The sequence below is a fragment of the Hypomesus nipponensis genome, chromosome 23, assembly GCF_054491055.1.
Source record: "Hypomesus nipponensis isolate SF chromosome 23, ASM5449105v1, whole genome shotgun sequence".
NCBI lineage: Eukaryota > Metazoa > Chordata > Actinopteri > Osmeriformes > Osmeridae > Hypomesus > Hypomesus nipponensis.
In genome coordinates this window covers 19,292,507-19,309,661 of record NC_140383.1, presented here as the reverse complement: position 1 = coordinate 19,309,661, position 17,155 = coordinate 19,292,507, and the positions used below count along the sequence as shown (strand labels likewise).

At 42.6% G+C, this 17,155-nt stretch overlaps 2 protein-coding genes across 6 annotated transcripts in view; both read right to left on the bottom strand.

The window, feature by feature from the left end:
* LOC146234494 (cohesin subunit SA-2) overlaps positions 1-5,186 on the bottom strand; it is a 30,492-nt gene extending 25,306 nt beyond the window's left edge. Inside the window, exons 1-2 of one of the 3 annotated variants that reach the window (XM_084688536.1) lie at positions 4,877-5,186; positions 4,011-4,482 (exon numbers count right to left, since the gene is read on the bottom strand). The gene's annotated coding sequence lies outside the window, so the exon portion shown is untranslated. Of the gene's footprint in view, positions 1-3,420; positions 3,437-4,010; positions 4,483-4,876 lie in introns of those variants that run through there. The other 2 variants (XM_084688538.1, XM_084688537.1) reach the window with 2 other exon arrangements.
* A 6,132-nt stretch (positions 5,187-11,318) lies between these two features.
* Positions 11,319-16,662, bottom strand: LOC146234493 (uncharacterized). 3 transcript variants are annotated; one of them, XM_084688285.1, is made up of 9 exons: positions 16,318-16,662; positions 16,144-16,229; positions 15,695-15,813; positions 12,978-13,038; positions 12,743-12,810; positions 12,546-12,648; positions 12,208-12,326; positions 11,972-12,117; positions 11,319-11,832 (listed from the first exon to the last, which is right to left on the bottom strand). In XM_084688285.1, exons 2-9 carry the CDS (start codon positions 16,205-16,207, stop codon positions 11,724-11,726), a joined length of 789 nt encoding a protein of 262 aa, XP_084544411.1. In that variant the 5' UTR covers positions 16,208-16,229; positions 16,318-16,662; the 3' UTR covers positions 11,319-11,723. The 3 variants fall into 3 exon arrangements, with proteins under 3 accessions (XP_084544411.1, XP_084544412.1, XP_084544413.1); XM_084688286.1 differs by having other exon boundaries at positions 15,704-15,813; XM_084688287.1 differs by having other exon boundaries at positions 15,761-15,813; positions 16,318-16,660.
* Between the last annotated feature and the right edge of the window lie 493 nt (positions 16,663-17,155).

Genomic DNA, 17,155 nt, shown 5'->3' with positions numbered 1-17,155 from the left:
ATTTTTCAATCAGTAATGGATCAGATCCTACAGGGACAAGAAGGAGTGACTTGTTGTTTGGATGACATTCTAATCACCGCCAACACAAAAGCCCTGCACTTGAAAAGACTGGAAGCAGTGTTAGGCTGCCTGGCGCGTTATGGCTTGAGAGCAAAGTTGGCCAAATGCAGATTTTTGCAGACTAGTGTAGAGTACTTGGGGCATCAGATAGACCATGAAGGCCTGCACCCCACGCAGCAAAAAGTGGAGGCAATTGTGAACGCCCCAAATCCCACGAATGTCTCTGAGTTGCGGTCGTATTTGGGACTGTTGAACTATTATGGCCGTTTTCTGAAAAGCTTGTCCAGTGTGTTACAGCCATTGCATGCTCTGCTAAAAAGGGAGGAAAAGTGGAGCTGGACACCTGCATGTGAGGAAGCTTTCAAGAAAGGAAAAGAGATGTTACTGAGCAGCACGGTCCTGGTTCATTATGACACAGAGAAGCCGTTGAGATTAGCATGTGACGCATCCCCCTACGGGGTGGGTGCAGTCATTTCGCATGTGATGGAGAATGGTGAAGAGAGACCAATTGCGTTCGCCTCGCGCACTCTGACTGATGCAGAAAAGAATTATGCTCAAATAGAGAAAGAGGCACTAGCAATCATCTATGGAGTGAGAAAATTTCACAAGTATCTATACAGACGCAAGTTTACTCTCTTCACTGATCACAAGCCCTTACTGGCTATACTGGGACCAAAGTCAGCAGTGCCTACGTTGGCAGCCTTGCATATGCAGCGCTGGGCGTTGATCCTGATGGCTTACGGTTATGAGCTAGAATACAAGAAGTCGGCAGACCACTTTAATGCTGATGCCATGTCCAGACTTCCTGTGACTGAGTCCGACAAGACAGCACAGGAATCCAACATTTTCTACTTTTCACATGTGGAAGATCTGCCAATATCAGCTCATGACATCAAAGTAGGCACAAGCAGAGATCCTTTGCTGAGTAAAGTTTGGAGCAATACAATGAATGGATGGCCTAATTACATGAACAATGAAAGCCTGAAACCATACTTTGTCAGGAGACATGAGCTGTCAGCAGACCAGGGGTGTGTTTTGTGGGGTCTCAGAGTCATTGTTCCTCAAATGCACCAACAACAGATTCTTAAAGACCTGCACCATGAACACCCAGGCATCTGCAAAATGAAGGCCTTAGCCCGCAGCTATTTATGGTGGCCAGGTTTGGTCGGTGAGATTGAGAACATGGTTCAGAACTGTGCAGTGTGTCAAGCGGTGCAGAAGGTACCTGCTGTGGCACCGCTCCATCCCTGGCGGTGGCCTGTCAGAATCTGGCAGAGGATTCATCTAGACTTTGCGGAAAAAGACAGACAATCCTTCTTAGTGGTAGTGGATAGCCATTCCAAATGGCTGGAGGTTTTTCACATGACCTCCACAACATCAAGCCGAACCATAGAGGTGTTGCGCAACCTCTTTGCTGCACATGGTCTTCCGGAAGAGGTTGTGTCGGACAATGGACCCCAGTTCGCCTCCTCAGAGTTCAAGCAGTTTCTAGCCAAAAATGGAATAAAACAAACGCTGGTCCCACCGTATCATCCAGCCTCAAACGGAGCTGCAGAGAGGTCTGTCCAAATACTGAAGCGTGCTCTGGTGAAGCAGGTCCTAGAAGCAAGTGGACAGCCCAGCATCACACTGCAACACAGGCTGTCAAACTTTCTGCTCATGTATAGGGTTACGCCTCACACAGTCACAGGTCGCTCTCCAGCTGAGCTGTTCTTAAAGAGAGAGATATGCACACGCTTCAGTCTGTTGAGACCAGACTTGTCTCACACTGTAGAGCACAAGCAGGCAAAACAGAAACTGTATCATGATAAAGAGAGACTGAAATTGAGAGAATTTCAGGAGAATGACCAAGTCCGAGTTAAAAATTTCAGGGGAGATGAGAAATGGACTGCCGCTACTGTCAGAAAGTGCTTGGGTCCTGTGACGTACCTGGTCTGGGAAGGACACAGGCAACGTTCCGTCCATGTTGATCACATGCTAGGGAGGAGAGGAGAACTCAAGAAACTCGAGCCATACACACAGGAGGACCAGGATTTAACAGTAGTTGTTCCACCAGCACTTGTATCCACCTCAACCAGTGGAGAAAAACCACCTGATGCCGACACCTCAGATAAGGCCATTCGTCTGAACCCTGCAGTGCCAGGAAATGCTATTCCTCCTTCGCCCAGCAGTGTCAGCCCACCTACTGTTCCGTCCGGGGTGCCCCACAGAAGACATCCAGAGAGACTCAGAAGTGCTCCAAAAAGGCTGGATTTGTAATGGATTAAAATGAGTGGTGTTCAAAAAAAAAATAACAATAATAATGTTAAGGTGACCATTAGTGTCAAGAAGACCTAGTAGTTAAGTAAACGATTGTTAGTTTAGACGGTTCTTAAATGTAAAGGGGAGGAATGTAATAGACTGGGTTTCTCAGGTTAAGAGTTATCATGTGATTGTTATGTGATTGGTTCTCGAAGTCACCTGACTTAATGTAACGAGTAAGCTAAGAAGTTAGTTCTGGAGCGGGAGACTTGTGTGTATGCTGGTGATTTCTATCTGTCCTAGTAAACGTGTTCAGTTATATAAACCACCGTCTGAGTGCTTAATATAAACCCACCAAGATATCACGGAAAATAAAGGATAATAATATATAGCTAGAATGTATGATTCCCATTGTTAAGGTTACATAATTCTCGCACTGAAAGCAGCGCCGGCGCTTTCTAAAAAAAGAGGTCAAGTGTGAACAAGGCCTGAGGGGTCGTGTGATGTAACTGGCTATCTAGGGAAAATTGCCTAAAGGCCGATTTATACTTCTCCGACTCCGTTACGGACAGAGTCAGACGGATTGGTATATAGCGCTGCACTGCGATGCTAGCAAGGTTATTGAAAAGTCAGAGCAATTTTACAAATGAGCCGTTTCATCAATAAAATAAGCACATTTTCAGCAACTACACTTCCCATTTCTCGTCACATTTTAATTTAGATGCTGATTCACCACACTACAGAATAATGTGTTGGAATACCTCGGACTCAGTGTGCCATATGGCCTTAACTCCACATTTCAGTGCGAAAAAGTTTTAGCGCTTTGCACATGCTTTCAGGAACTCATTTCACACATATAATGTACTTAAAAGTAAAACATGGAATTTACTTTCTTTAAATTCTGCCTAAACCGTCAAATAGTACGTTCGCATGGATAGGACCAAGACGAACAAGCTATGTCGTGAAAAAGGTTTTCAGGGGTGGCAAAATAAATAATAATATATGAATAAACATGACAGAATATAGGTTAGGTAAGCACACCCAATAAATGTTTTTTTATGCGAGAGAATAGGCTAATAGGTTGGTCCTAGCCAAAGCAATCACACCCAATAAGTTTACCGTTTATGTATTTAGGGAATTTAGCTGTTCTTACGAAGATATTTTCTGTAAATGTTTCGTTGAATTCGTCAGACCTATTTATATACCACATACATACGTTCCTAATTTTTCAAAACACTGTCTCTGCACTCATGGCAGCTAATGCGCGATGGAGGAAGCATGTCTTTTTAAACCGACCATTGGCTACTTCTACATCAGTAAATATAAACAAGAGTCTGATTGGATAGTCCGAGTATCACTCTGGCTGTGCGGTCCCTCCTCTAGATTTCCCCCCGTTTTGCTCTCTAAAGCAAAAGCTTTGTCCCCATCCCCCATGCCTGTGCTCATTCCGACACAGCCCTCACGGCCAGACTGAACCGCACCTTCACTCATAAATGATGATTTTGTATTCACGGATATAGCTACAGATTATGTACACAAAATGACACGCTTTGTTTGCGGTAGTGGGGGAGAGCGGATAAACCTAGCTGTCGGAATAACTGTTTAAGTCTCTCATAATGGGTGGAATGTGGTCATATTCTTACATTCAGAGAAGTGATGTATTTCGCGATGTGCAATGTCAGTTATAACTATAAAGAGTTTGATCTTACCAGAGGAATATGACTAGTCTAGAGCCGTCCATGTTTAGTCCAGATGCTTAAGTTACAGTGCCATCGCGTGGCAAGGGGTTTAACAAGCAGTAGCGTGAAATATCTTCTATGATATCAGTGCTCCAGGTCTGCAGCATAGACTATACAGTAGACACAGCAAACCCAGAGCCTGTATAAGGAGAGCCTGCCCACTCCCCTGTTTACCTGTGGAAAAGCAAGTAACAATAAAATAAAACATTTCCCAGCGAGTACAACCATTTAAATCAGTTACCACTAACCAACAGAGCAAAGAGGCTATAAACAAGCGTCATTGTGATCCTTGAGGAAACTAGCATTGGGTCCAGCAAACCATTCCTAAGTACAGTTGTACTCCCGTAACAAGTGTGTCTTGAGCCATATTTCCTCAAGTAGGATTTCTGAGGACGTTTAGTAGGCCTATGTTGTTCTGGATACCTCATAGAAATGATCTAAGCTGCAAAAAAAATATTTTACAATTAGTCTGTTGTAAAACGCTACTTTGCCCGGACTAATAATAACAAAGTTACATAGCCTACTAGCCAGTTATAACAGTTACACAGGAACAAAATGACAACAAAGTCCAAGTGGACTCAAAGAACGAAGTGTTTGGCAATTAACTGCAACAACTACCTGTGTGACAGTATTTATTTACAGGTCAATTTTGTCAGTAGCGTAATCTTATACACCTGCTAACTTTTTTTTGGGGGGGTGTAGTAGTAGGCTAGTAAACATAATTACTTCTATGAACGGCAGGTCCTAGCTAGGGATGTGGGTACGGAAAGGGACATGGAGAACCTGCCTAGGGAGACTTGTGTATGGGGTGCGGAAAGGGACATTCCTCGGCTTACCAGGAGAAGGATAAGGAGCAGCCTAACCATACGTCGCCGCCAGACCGCGTGGATTTTTGAATGGAACTAAAGGTGCCAGTATGGTACTCCGACTCCGTTACGGATGGGCGGGCCGCCGGATAGGACGGATTAATTAGCATTTCTGTTGCCTTTATGGTTCTCCGAAGGCTGGGGGTGCTGAAAACAATTCACCGCCAGAACAGTAGGTGGAGAAGCGGTTTTTTGTCGAAAACACGTTGCTTTGTTGCGTCTTTGTAAGTTAGAAATCGTCGTTGTTTATCTCCCACCTCTCCTCACACGTGTGACATTCTTACCAGCTGTCACTAGTCAGACGATGAGTGCAGCAGGTGCAGTCACATAATATTATATTAAAGACAAACTCAAGGCCCGCCGCGTCATTTTATGTGGCCCGCGGAAGATTAATGGGCTATTGAATTAAGTCTATGCTGCTTTACAGTGCGTGTCCACTGCAGCGACGCGAATCGCTTGCCATCGCTTGCCTTCCCACAGTTCACCACGCTCGGGGGCGTTTCAAACAGATTAATGTAGAATGTAGTTCTCTAAAGTCACTGTTGTAGTTGTCATGGCCAAGTGTGCAGACTTGGGTTTACGTAGTTGCAACATCGATCAAAATACAACTTGTTTACAAAATATAAAACTGTTTAATACTGTACTGTAGACATACACGTTGACATGTGTAAAAACGTTTTACTATATTCCTCAATCTCTGCTAATCTGCCGATACGATAGGGAGTTCCAGCCCGGCTAGCTAACTAGTTAGGACAGAACGAAGTTACGTTATGTGACTAAACTGAATTTGAAAGTACAAGCACCCACAACTTCGGCAAACCTTGCGCCATGCATCGTTTTTTTGTATTAACATCTCTGTACGAATACAGATATGTATCGTACAGGACTGGGTAAGCAGCCACACAAACGATTAGTTTCTCCTCCAGCTTGAAACCTAGAAAGCTAGAAATGTTTACCATGGTTTCTACGTTACGAGAAACAAGAAAACACTCCGATTGGCCATCGCTACCGAAAATCGCTCCTCATTAGCATAAAGTTGAGAAAATCTCAATTCGAATCGCTTGAATCGCGTCGCTACCCACAATGCACCACGCAAGCGATTCGCCTGGCTCCATAGAAAATGAATGGAAAACATGTTGTCGCTCGCATCGCGTCGCTGCAGTGGACACGCACTGTTACAGCGTGCATTGACCATAAACGACATCTCTCACCATGCATTTCAATTGTGTTACGGCAAAGTGACGACATCCCGCCTCTAGAAAGCAGTGTATGCACATCAGTGTTAAACGCAAAGTTTAACTGGTTGAAGGCGAGCATGGTTCGAATGACAGCACCACAATGCAGCCGGTTCTGAGAACGTACCCCATGTGCATTTTCAGCCAAGGTCCTCGGGCATTCAACCCAAGTTGGTATCGCTCTCGAACTTGGTTAGAGTACTCAGCCAAGCTAGCATGTTTCTGCCTCCCTTATCGACAATTTGGAGCCAGCAATGATGAAGACATCACCTTCATTAGACAAGGTTTTACCTAGGCTATTGGAAAACGGCAATGTTTATTTTACATAAGGCTCAAAAAGCTATTCTGCGTTCAGATGAAGGGCAAAACAAGTTTTGCTCTTGCGCTATGCGCGCTTGCATTTTGTCACCAAACACTGAGAAAAATTTGCAAATGTATCCTCCAAGAAAAACAGCAGATTGTCCCAGAATTAAAAGGCGGACTTAAATTGCAGCATAATATGCCCTATGTTCACAAAAGCTACAACAAAAACACCATGTTTTTACATCGTTACTGACGTTACATCGTAGTTACAACTGGCCCTTTGACGGCAACCATGCTGATGTGGCCCTCGGTGAAAATGAGTTTGACACCCCTGCGATATAGACAAGGCTCTGGTTTTGTGAATTCATTTCTCCACCAAGTGTATAATCCAATGTGAAAAATGATAAACAAAAAGACTGATATAATTGGAACAAAAAGATCCATACAAACTGTATGTAGGCTACAGTCAAAACTACAATGTGCTATAGGTCACTAAACTGTGGCAGTCAGTGCACAGACAACAAACTCACGTTTCTGAATTCGCTAGAGTAGAGCATAAACTAGCTCACAATAACATTTCTCTCCAAGAAGTTCTCATCACAGACGTCTTTCAAAAAGACGACCTTAGAGAAAATGCCTTTCTGTCGAAGTCGGAAATGATGTCGTTTGGAAATGATGTTGTAGCGGACCAATCACGGCCAAGGGGTATCCGTCGCGTACAGCACGGCACGACGGATCGACAGGAATTTAAACGGTGCACGGGAAACGTCTCCGTCGGCCCCGCAGACGACGGAGAGGGCGTTTCAGGGCGTTCCAACTATGCGTAGGCCCTTCCCATGTGTCCGTAATCGTATAGTACGGAGTAGCATATAACGGCCTTAATGGGCCTGCAAACGAGCAACTTGACGGCGACGCCATGTACGGAACGACTACCGGCGGCGACGTCACGGCGGCGCATGTTCAAAAGTAAAAAAAACTTAGTCGGAGAAGTATAAATCGGCCATTATACTTCTCCGACTCCGTTACGGACAGATGCACGCACGGAGTCGGACGGATTGGTTGAATTTATAAAACTGACGGCAATTCACTGCCAGAACAGTAGATGGCGCTGCACTGCAATGCTAGCTAGGTAATCGAAAAGTCGGAGCAAATTTACAAATTAACCGTTTCATCAATAAAATAAGCACATTCTTAGCAACTACACTGCCCATTTCTTGTCACATTTTAATTCATCCAACGGCTTTACAGCAATGCATCAGTTTTTGCTTGAGGGATCGAATCCCACTCTAATCTTTTATTTTCTTAGCTTCCATTTATTATGGTGTGAATGGCTGTAATGTAGTGCTCACTACATTTTTCAGAATATACAATTATGAAATGAATTGATTTCAAAAGATATAGCGAAGAAACACTCAGCCATAGGCTACACAAATCGCATAGGAAACGAATGTTTCCATGTTGTGTTACGCGTATTATGATCGTATTGTCTGGATTAGCAGCGACGTTCTTAGTATGAGTAGGCACTTCAGGCAGTGACAAGCCATATAAATAAGGATAACAGTGTACTGCTTGTCTTGTCCTTCTGAAGTTGTGAAATTGAATAGGCTGAACATCAACATGTAACATCAAGTAGCCTATAGCCTAGAAATTGGTGGCCAAGCCGCGAAGCGGCAAAGCCACCTAGAGGGTTTCTACGGGGACAATAAGATATCACGCTTCAACATCTCCAAACTATGCGATAAAATCTAAATTTGACTGTTTACCACCACCTGCTGGATGTTTTGTTGAACTCTTCTCATGTCATAGTAAAAAGCGTCGCCCGAGCGTCGCCCAAGTGGTCTTTCGGCTTTCTCTCATCAATGTAACTTTCCTAAATTATTTAGATATGTAAACGTCCATATATGTTTATGAAATTTGACACGTAGATTGTTTGGTATGCCTAAAATAATATTACTTACACTTTGATAGCGATTGCAAAAGAAAATGGTGGGAAAAAGACCGGAAACTGGGTGTCAAAACCCCATTCGGGTTTGGACAATAGTAGTTAACAGCGGTCGGGATTGGACACAGTGACTTGGTGACATACGCACATCGCGTAGTGCGCGTTATGGGAGTGGCGGCACTGTGTCTTTCTATTTGCTAGCATGCATTTCATCCATAAAGAAAACCCTGCTGTGAGATCAGTTGTTCAAATGTTTAGTGGAGTTCAGGTAAATGCCGTGTAGCCTATAGTGCAGCTCAACACTATGTATAGTGCCAGCTCAACATGGCTGAAAGAGTTCATTGCAAAACTGGCGGCAAATCATTTTAGTTATGTGGAAGCGCTTATCCAAACAATTTGAAATGCAGCACTGCACGTACTTGGGTTCTGAAAATTAGTTGCGCAGTGCCTGGTCCTCGAGATAAATCATGGGAAACGCATTGCCATAAACTCTAATTATAAAACTGCAGAGACAGACAGCACACACATAGATTCCTGGCATTATTAGACAAATGTTGTGTGATGGGTGTATTATAAACATTTGTTATGAGGCGTGGTAGAACTCTAGTAATATTACCCTGACATGAAGGCCTACATCAGACATATCTGATCAATCCCTGTCCCTGTATTTAAAACTAAACTGGGCAATAAATATCAAAGACATTGCTTACAATTAGTTTAAAACTCATTTGTGCTCTGAAATCTCAACTTTTAGGAGGGTAGACTTTAAAACAGTAATTCTGTTAAAATAAGTACACATCAATCTCATCAGTCTGTCATCATCATGTCTTCTTTGAATACATTTGAGTTGATGCTAAACTGGTGGGCAAGCATGTTATTTATTGTTATAAATTCGAAAATTTCCAAAAAGTGCCATAGCAGGAATGATTTTAAACCATAGGCCTAGAAACCATTCAGCATAGAGTAACCAAACACATCTCATTTTTCTGTGTCACCATCTCACATGCACACAGTTGGTGGTTCATAGTGTGTTGATAATGGCAGAGACCAGTTGCTATTCACCCCACCTGTGTATCAATGCTAGCTAGCAACGAACAAGCGTCTATTATTTACTTCTCTAAAACATAAATATACCATCTGTCAAACCCAGGCCAGCGCCCCCTACTCCATTATCTAGGTCCCTTACTCAGGGGTGCAAACTCATCAGGGATGAAAAAGGTGACAAGGACCCCCTCGGGGGGTTCGGCATGCTCCTCTGGGCATATTTGTATTTAAATATATATATAATTTAAATATTTAAATATATATAATTTAAATATTTAAATATATATAATTTAAATATTTAAATATATCTATATATATATTCTTATATGCTTCAATGTTATTCCAGTAAAACACAAATAAGCTGTGGCTATTCAGTTTGGGTGTTTTCAACATTCACAACCCCTTTAACTTGTCTTTGATCCTTTTCTGAACAAGGAAAAGGGAAAGGAGAAATTAAGCCAGTTCTTTTTTTTTACTTCTGTTTATTAGAATTTTACATGCATAACTCACAGAATCAACATTTGAAATACTTCCTACATAACTCCCTTCCCATGTGGCCTCCCCCCACCCCAACCCAGCATCCCCTTGGCAGACACACAACCAAATATTTGGTCATGTATTTCGCGTATGTGTACAAGCTATTGCTGATCTGACATAAAACCGCAGTGAAAAAGCACATATGGGAGGCAAACCTAACCTCTGCCTCAATGAAGGGGTGAGAACCTGGAAAATTGACTTCCATTCCAAAGTGAAGTCATAAATAAATAATGGGAGACCAATGCCAGAGCTAAAATGTTTGCTTCAAACGACGTAACATAAGATAACTCGATCAACTACTCACATTCAAAGCCAAATTGCTTTGAAAATGTTGGAACCCCAAGAATAGATTTGGCTTTGGACAAACAGAAGAGACAAAATATTAGCAGGGGGGGGCTTCTCACCCATCTATCGCTAACATTACATTGATATCAGAGTAAACCCTTGCTCCGTTGATTTCCCATGATTTATTTTAGGATTTTTTTATGTGAAGCAATTTAACATCACACAAGTGGTTGTGATCACTTTGGACCCAAGACTGCTTTTTATTGGTAAGCTGATTTTGAGAAATTAAACTTAAATTGTAGCTAAAGTTCTGTTTTCTGGCTTTCATGTAAAGTACATTTTTCGTTGTTTTCTCGCTTAGATTTTTCAAAAGTTACAGAGAAATAGACACTGTACTATCCGATAACACCGTTATTGAAACCAGCAAAAATGGATGATGTGATTTGTTGATGTGGTCTGACATTAGCACATTATCCTACGTTAGATAGCCGTTTTTGCAGCGTTCTAACGTCACACCTGTCTATTACGGCATCGAGGCAGTTACAGACCCGAAGACTTGAAATAAAAAGTGTGTGTGTCGTGCTGACATTGGTTGGCCAAACGAACATGCTTGAAAAAAACATTAATGACAGCTTGCGTTTGCAGATTACTTGAAGGATCCCCCCCCACCTCTATTTTTATTGCAGATCTACACAAATCACACAAATGACCTATTTTGGATCAAAAACGACAAATTTCGCCAAAAGGTGACGAGTTTGCACCCCCTGCTTACTGCCACCCATCAATTGAAATTTAGGATGAATTTCTCTCGTCTCGTCATCTCCCGCTTGTCCGGGGGTCGGGTTGCGGGGGCAGCAACCTAAGCAAGGAGGCCCAGACTTCCCTCTCCCCGGCCACTTCCACCAGCTCTTCCTGGGGGACCTCGAGGCGTTCCCAGGCCAGCCGAGAGACATAGTCCCTCCAGCGTGTCCTGGGTCTTCCCCGGGGCCTCTTCCCAGTGGGACGTGCCCAGAACACCTCACCAGGGAGGCGTCCAGGAGGCATCCTGTTCAGATGCCCGAGCCACCTCAGCTGGCTCCTCTCGACGCAGAGGAGCAGCGGTAGGATGAATGTATATAATTAATTTGAAAAAGCATTTAATTGAATGCCAAATATCAGATTTTACTGGACAGTTGGAATATCATTATCATCAGTTTCCCAAGCCATGTGACTATAATTTATATTAGTGTTAAACAAATGCAATGATTAGAAATGTTACATTCAAACTTTGATTCTGTCACGTTATTGAGCACTAACAGCAGCTAATCAGAAAGGGGTAATTTGGTGCCTGTGCCTAACAAAAAGCGTTCTTATTGTTTGTTCCAACAGAAAACAAGAGCAGCCTATGGAGGGCTGGGTGGAGGGGAGATAAAAGGATATGTAGGCTATAGGATATGTAGGAAGAGAGGGAAAAAAAGGGTTGGCGAGATGACTAGGAGGAAAGCTGGGAGATGAAGGTCAAGGCTGGATTCAGGTCTTCCATCAGCTCCTCAGGTAGAGAGGACACAGTGGACGTTATTGTCTCCATTACCTCCAGTATCCTATCAGGAAGTAAAGGACAAGACGGGGTCTGACATTACTCAGGCTGGGAACCACGATTGGTACAAGCATTTCAAATCTGACTTCAATCAATAAACACATTTTAAAAGTGAACAAAAATCTTGACATCAATGATCTCACCAGCTGATGTAGTGTGCAGACAGCTGGGGCTCTTGTCTTGAACCTTCCTCTGTCACCAAGGACAACTTCAGGTGTTTGAAGTTCCTCTCAATGTCTTTCTTAAGTACCCACAAGGGCTGGATGCCTTTGAAAGAACTAATGACCTGCTACAAAACAGAAACATATAGATGGCTAGGACACAGATTACATTGCTATCAGAAAAGAGAGGACATGAGAATAGAAGATATTTTAGGTACATAGATAACTGAAAGTTGGTGAGTGATGTATTTGTGGCTCCCTAGGTGCTTGATGTCCTCCTGCAGTTGCTGGCTAAGCACAAGGAGCTGGTTCAGCCTGGAGATGTGACAGTAGTACTCTGCAACACAAGCACCATTTTAGTTCAAACCCCATCAAGCCAAAAAAACATTCCCCAGGGTCAGGGTTTACACCAGTAGTTTATTTTACCTGCGATTACTCAGTCTACAACTAGTTGGAACCTAACTGTCCCGCATGCTCATTAATAGGGAGTCTCAGACTCCGAACAGCATGTCAGGCCTCCTGATAGGTAGGGTTAGGATGGGTGGGGGTAGCTCACCATCCATTAAGGGCTTCTCAAGCATGTCCACGGGGCTACCCTGGAGGAGGAACACTTCCACTCTTGGAAATATGGCAGACAGCCCTACTATGTCCAGGTAGTCCTGGAAAAAAATCCACATTCACCCAAATCATAATATATAATATTCCTTATCAGTATGTCAACACAGTAAATTGTATTCAAGGTAAAACAGATACCTCCAGCTGAGGTAGAGGCTTAGGCAGATGTTCAAGGAAATGGACCATCAGGTCAATTATGTCACTTCCTGTGTGGTCAGAGCAAACAGCATCACACTGTCAGCTGGACAAGAAACATGAGACTTCTGACAAGACATCCCCCAGCTGTCAGTTCCAGAAACATTACTGCAGATTGAGGAAGACGAGTTGAGGAAAGAGAAGATGGACAAATGATAAGAGGGATGAAGACACTCACCCTGACTCTGGAATGTGTCTGACTCCTCTGGGCTGAAGTCTTGCCTGAGCTGCTCCTGGAACTACAAAGACAGTAAAACACGTTCCGACTGTGCAGGATACATGAATGGGTTTTTATCATGATTTGTTTCAATTCAATTGGAGTAAAATAAAGCTAATCCCCGATGTGGAGGCAGCGTGGACCTTCTTTAATGATGGTTTTATGCAAATTGTAAATACACATGCACTTTTCAGGAGATACAGAGTAAAATGGCGTGATAACCCTTGGTTTTCCTATGAGCAAGCAGATACTATTCATGAGCGTAAATTGGCTTGGGCTAAGGCAAGGACAACAGGTTCTACCACATTCTAGTATATACTGGTCAGTGTTTTAATTTCGTATCATTCTCTATTCATAAGTTCATAAAGCCCTAAAAACCTTAGATCCTAGAAAAACCCTCAGGACCTGATTTTATTGATCCTTACTTTTTGAAATTGCAGCTGATTTTGTAGCAGGGCCTCTTGCATATCTTTTTAACCTTACAGTACAGAATAAGGCGATTCCTAGGATATGGAAATCTGCTTTTGTTCTTCCTTTATTAAAAGGGGGTGACTCAGCTATTTCAAACAACTATAGGCCAATATCTAATTTATTTGTACTTGCAAAAATTATTGAATGATCAATTAAAGGAGTTTCTATACACAAATGCCATTTTGTCAACATATCAATTGGGTTTTAGAAAAAAAACAGTACCATCACAGCTGCACTGAAGGTGGTAAATGACATTTCTGTTGCACTGGACAAGAGGCAACATTGTGCATCACTCTTTATTGATATGTCTAAAGCGTTCGACACAGTTGATCATGATATTTTAAAACTTAGGACTCTCGGAGCAAGCAGTAGCTTGGTTCTCAAACTACCTTAGTAATAGGTCTCAGTGCATTAAATATGATGGTCTATGTTCTGATATTGCATCCATCTACAAGGGTGTTCTACAGGGTTCTGTATTAGGTCCACTTTTATTCACTATTTATATTAATAATCTATCTAGTCAAAATGTGTCAGATGCTAATCTTCATTTTTATGCTGATGACACTGTTATATACTGCTGTGCGTCTTGTAAAGGCCACTGAAAACTTGCAAAATGCTTTTATAATTTTCCTAAATACCCTACTTCAGCTGAAACTCGTTCTAAATGCAGATAAGACTAAATGTATGTTGTTTACCAACTATAGGAACAGGCCACTAAATATCGCTTCGGTAGTCACTCTTGATGGAAGTGAAAGAGTTTGTTAACTCTTATAAATACCTGGGTATTTTGATTGATGACTCCCTCACTTTTAAGCCACATGTTCTGTACCTGGTGAAAAAGCTGAGGCTAAAACTTTTTTTTTTTTTTTTACTGGTTTATTTTCTAAATAAGTTGTGTTTTTCTTTTAATGTAAAAAAGCAATGCCACTTTTTTATCTGTACTGGACTATGGTGATCTATTGTATATGCACACCGTTGCTCAGTGTCTTCATAAGGTTGACACAGCATACCATGCTTCCTTGTGGTTCATCATAAACTGTAAAGCTCTGACTCTGTGAGTTATACTCTCGGGTAGGATGGCCTGCTCTGACCAACCGAAGGCTCTGTCATTGGTACGCCTTTATAAATAAGGCCATTCTTGGTCTGCTCCCATACAACCTTTGTGTCCAGAAAAGTGCAGGGAAATACTCTTTGCGTTCCCAGGACTGCGTCATGCTATCTGTCCCTTATGCCCGTACGGAAATAGGAAAGAGGGCTTTTGTGTACTCTGCACCCTCGGCATGGACTATGTTACAAAATGTCTTGAAACTAAAGGATTTAATCTCGCTAAATGTTTTTAAATTAAATGAAAGAACTAGAGACAGATTCCTTAAGATGTAAATGTTTTTAATGTGTTTTTAATGTATCTGGCTATGACAATAACTCCTAAATGTTGTCTCCTTTTGTGTTTCTGTCTGTAACTATGTTTGTATGTATGCTACTGCCTGTCTTGGCCAGGTCTCCCTTGAAAAAGAGACTCTTAATCTCAATGGGTCTCTCCTGGTTAAATAAAGGTTATTATTATTATTATGATGCAGCCAGGTGCGCAAAGCGAGTTGTTACTGTAAGTCAGGGTTCTCCAATCCTGGTCCTCGAGGGCCGCTGTCCTGCATGTTTTAGATGTTACCCTGCTCCAGCATACCTGATTCAAATGAATGGTCCACAGAGTTTGATAACAACCCATTCATTTGAAACAGGTGTGCTGGAGCAGGGAAACGTCTAAAACATGCAGGACAGTGGCCCTCGAGGACCATGATTGGAGAACCCTGCTGTAATGCTGGGTACACGCCATAAGATAATCAGGCTGATTTTGGGTTGATTTCCCCCTTCCGACAATCCTAGGTAATGTCCCGACAAGCCTAGGTATTGTCCCGATTATCTACAGATTATTTGATCAGATTTTCCCTAGGTGTGAAGTGTGTTAAGAGTGACCGAAACTTGCTCGGAAGAACGTCGGAGCCGCCCCGATCACAAAACTTAAATATTGAATAATTATGATCAGAAATCTTGATGTGGGGGGAACCACGAGGACAAACACCACACACTATAGGAGCAAAACGGTTCAATCTAAGATTTTTTTGTCCTCATGTTTGTGGTCTCTCACATTTTTTAAATCTTAAAAGATTTAACAAATATTTTTGTGTGTACCCAGCATAAGTCAACCTTACCTGGTGTACCTGTGCTCTGATGAGCAGGTCCAGCTGTCCACAGAGACACAGCATCTCAAGACCCACCTGCTGCGGGCTGAGCTGGACCGGCACCAAAGGCCTCTTCACGTGCAGCTCAACTGAACAGAATAAGAGAACCACACCTCAAGCCACAGATAAAACATTCTTTGCCCGCCATCTCCCCTCCACAACAAATCCCATGGCATCCACCTGGACCTACAGACCCCATTGTTTACTTCTCGTAATTACTCTAATTCAGCCAGGTGATGAGGAAGCAAAAGATTGGGTTAGAATGAAACCGGTGGATCCTCCCCCAGAGTCTCAGGCACAATGTCAAAATTACATTATATCGCATTTACAAAGTAACTTAAATACAACCAACTGTCCATATTTAATTGTCATCGTTTGCATGACTGGAATGTACGACCATCAAGTAAGGATGAGTTTACCTTTGAATTTCTCATCGTAAGCGCACGGATGACAGAGCGGCTTGGAGACGGTAACTGCTGCCATGTGTTACATTCCATGTGATTTCCTTCACAAACCGAATACGATTATGTTATATAGGCAATGCCAAAATATTAACTATTTTTTTTAAACTAGTCGAATAATATGAATCACACCTGCTTGGTGAACGAATGGCTTCTCTCACATCATCCAATTACATTTATTTTTGATCAACGCGTTCACGTTTGGGGTGCATTCAAGAAGTCCAAGAGGAAAATTATGCTAAAACCATTAAGCACAAAACTGGAACGGCAAAGAAAAACATAAATCCTTTCAAATGGGGTATAGATTATAGAATTACTTTCCTTTTCAGTGTAGAAGAGAAACGAGTCGCCCGCGACACGCCTATGGTGTTCCATTCTTGCGGTCCTTTTTTTATTTTATTTTTTCATTCTTGCGGTCCTGAACCTCCATCCGGCATTTGGTATGACGTCACTGTTTGGATTATATCTTCGAAAGCAGTAGGGGCGTTCGACTTCATGCAGCGCCGGCGGCGCCGACAGTCGGCTGCAGTCGGCTGCCTTGAAGCTGAGAATGCCATTGGCTGCTTCAAGTCAGCCGGGCTGCAGGCGGCTGCAGGCGACACCGGCGCCGCATGAAGTCGAACGCACCTATTTTGTGCCTTTAATTTTATGTACTTTATTCAGTGCTGCCGCTCCCATAACGCGCTGTGCGTAGGGCACCAACTCCTGAGGGGGCACCAAAACATTGCCAACTGAAAAATCAACATAGTTATTATAATTATAATGCCGATATTATTTCAGTAGGCCTATATAAATATTATGCACCTTTTAGGCATGTATATCACAAAACAGGCAAAACAAGAGATATATTTAATTGCGCAAAAAATGATTGTGAATGAAAAAAGATTGTGCCCCCCCCCCCCCCTCCCATTCCCCCCCACCCCACTAAAAACACTCAACTTTCCAAGCTCGCAGTGGGTGCCCTTTCATA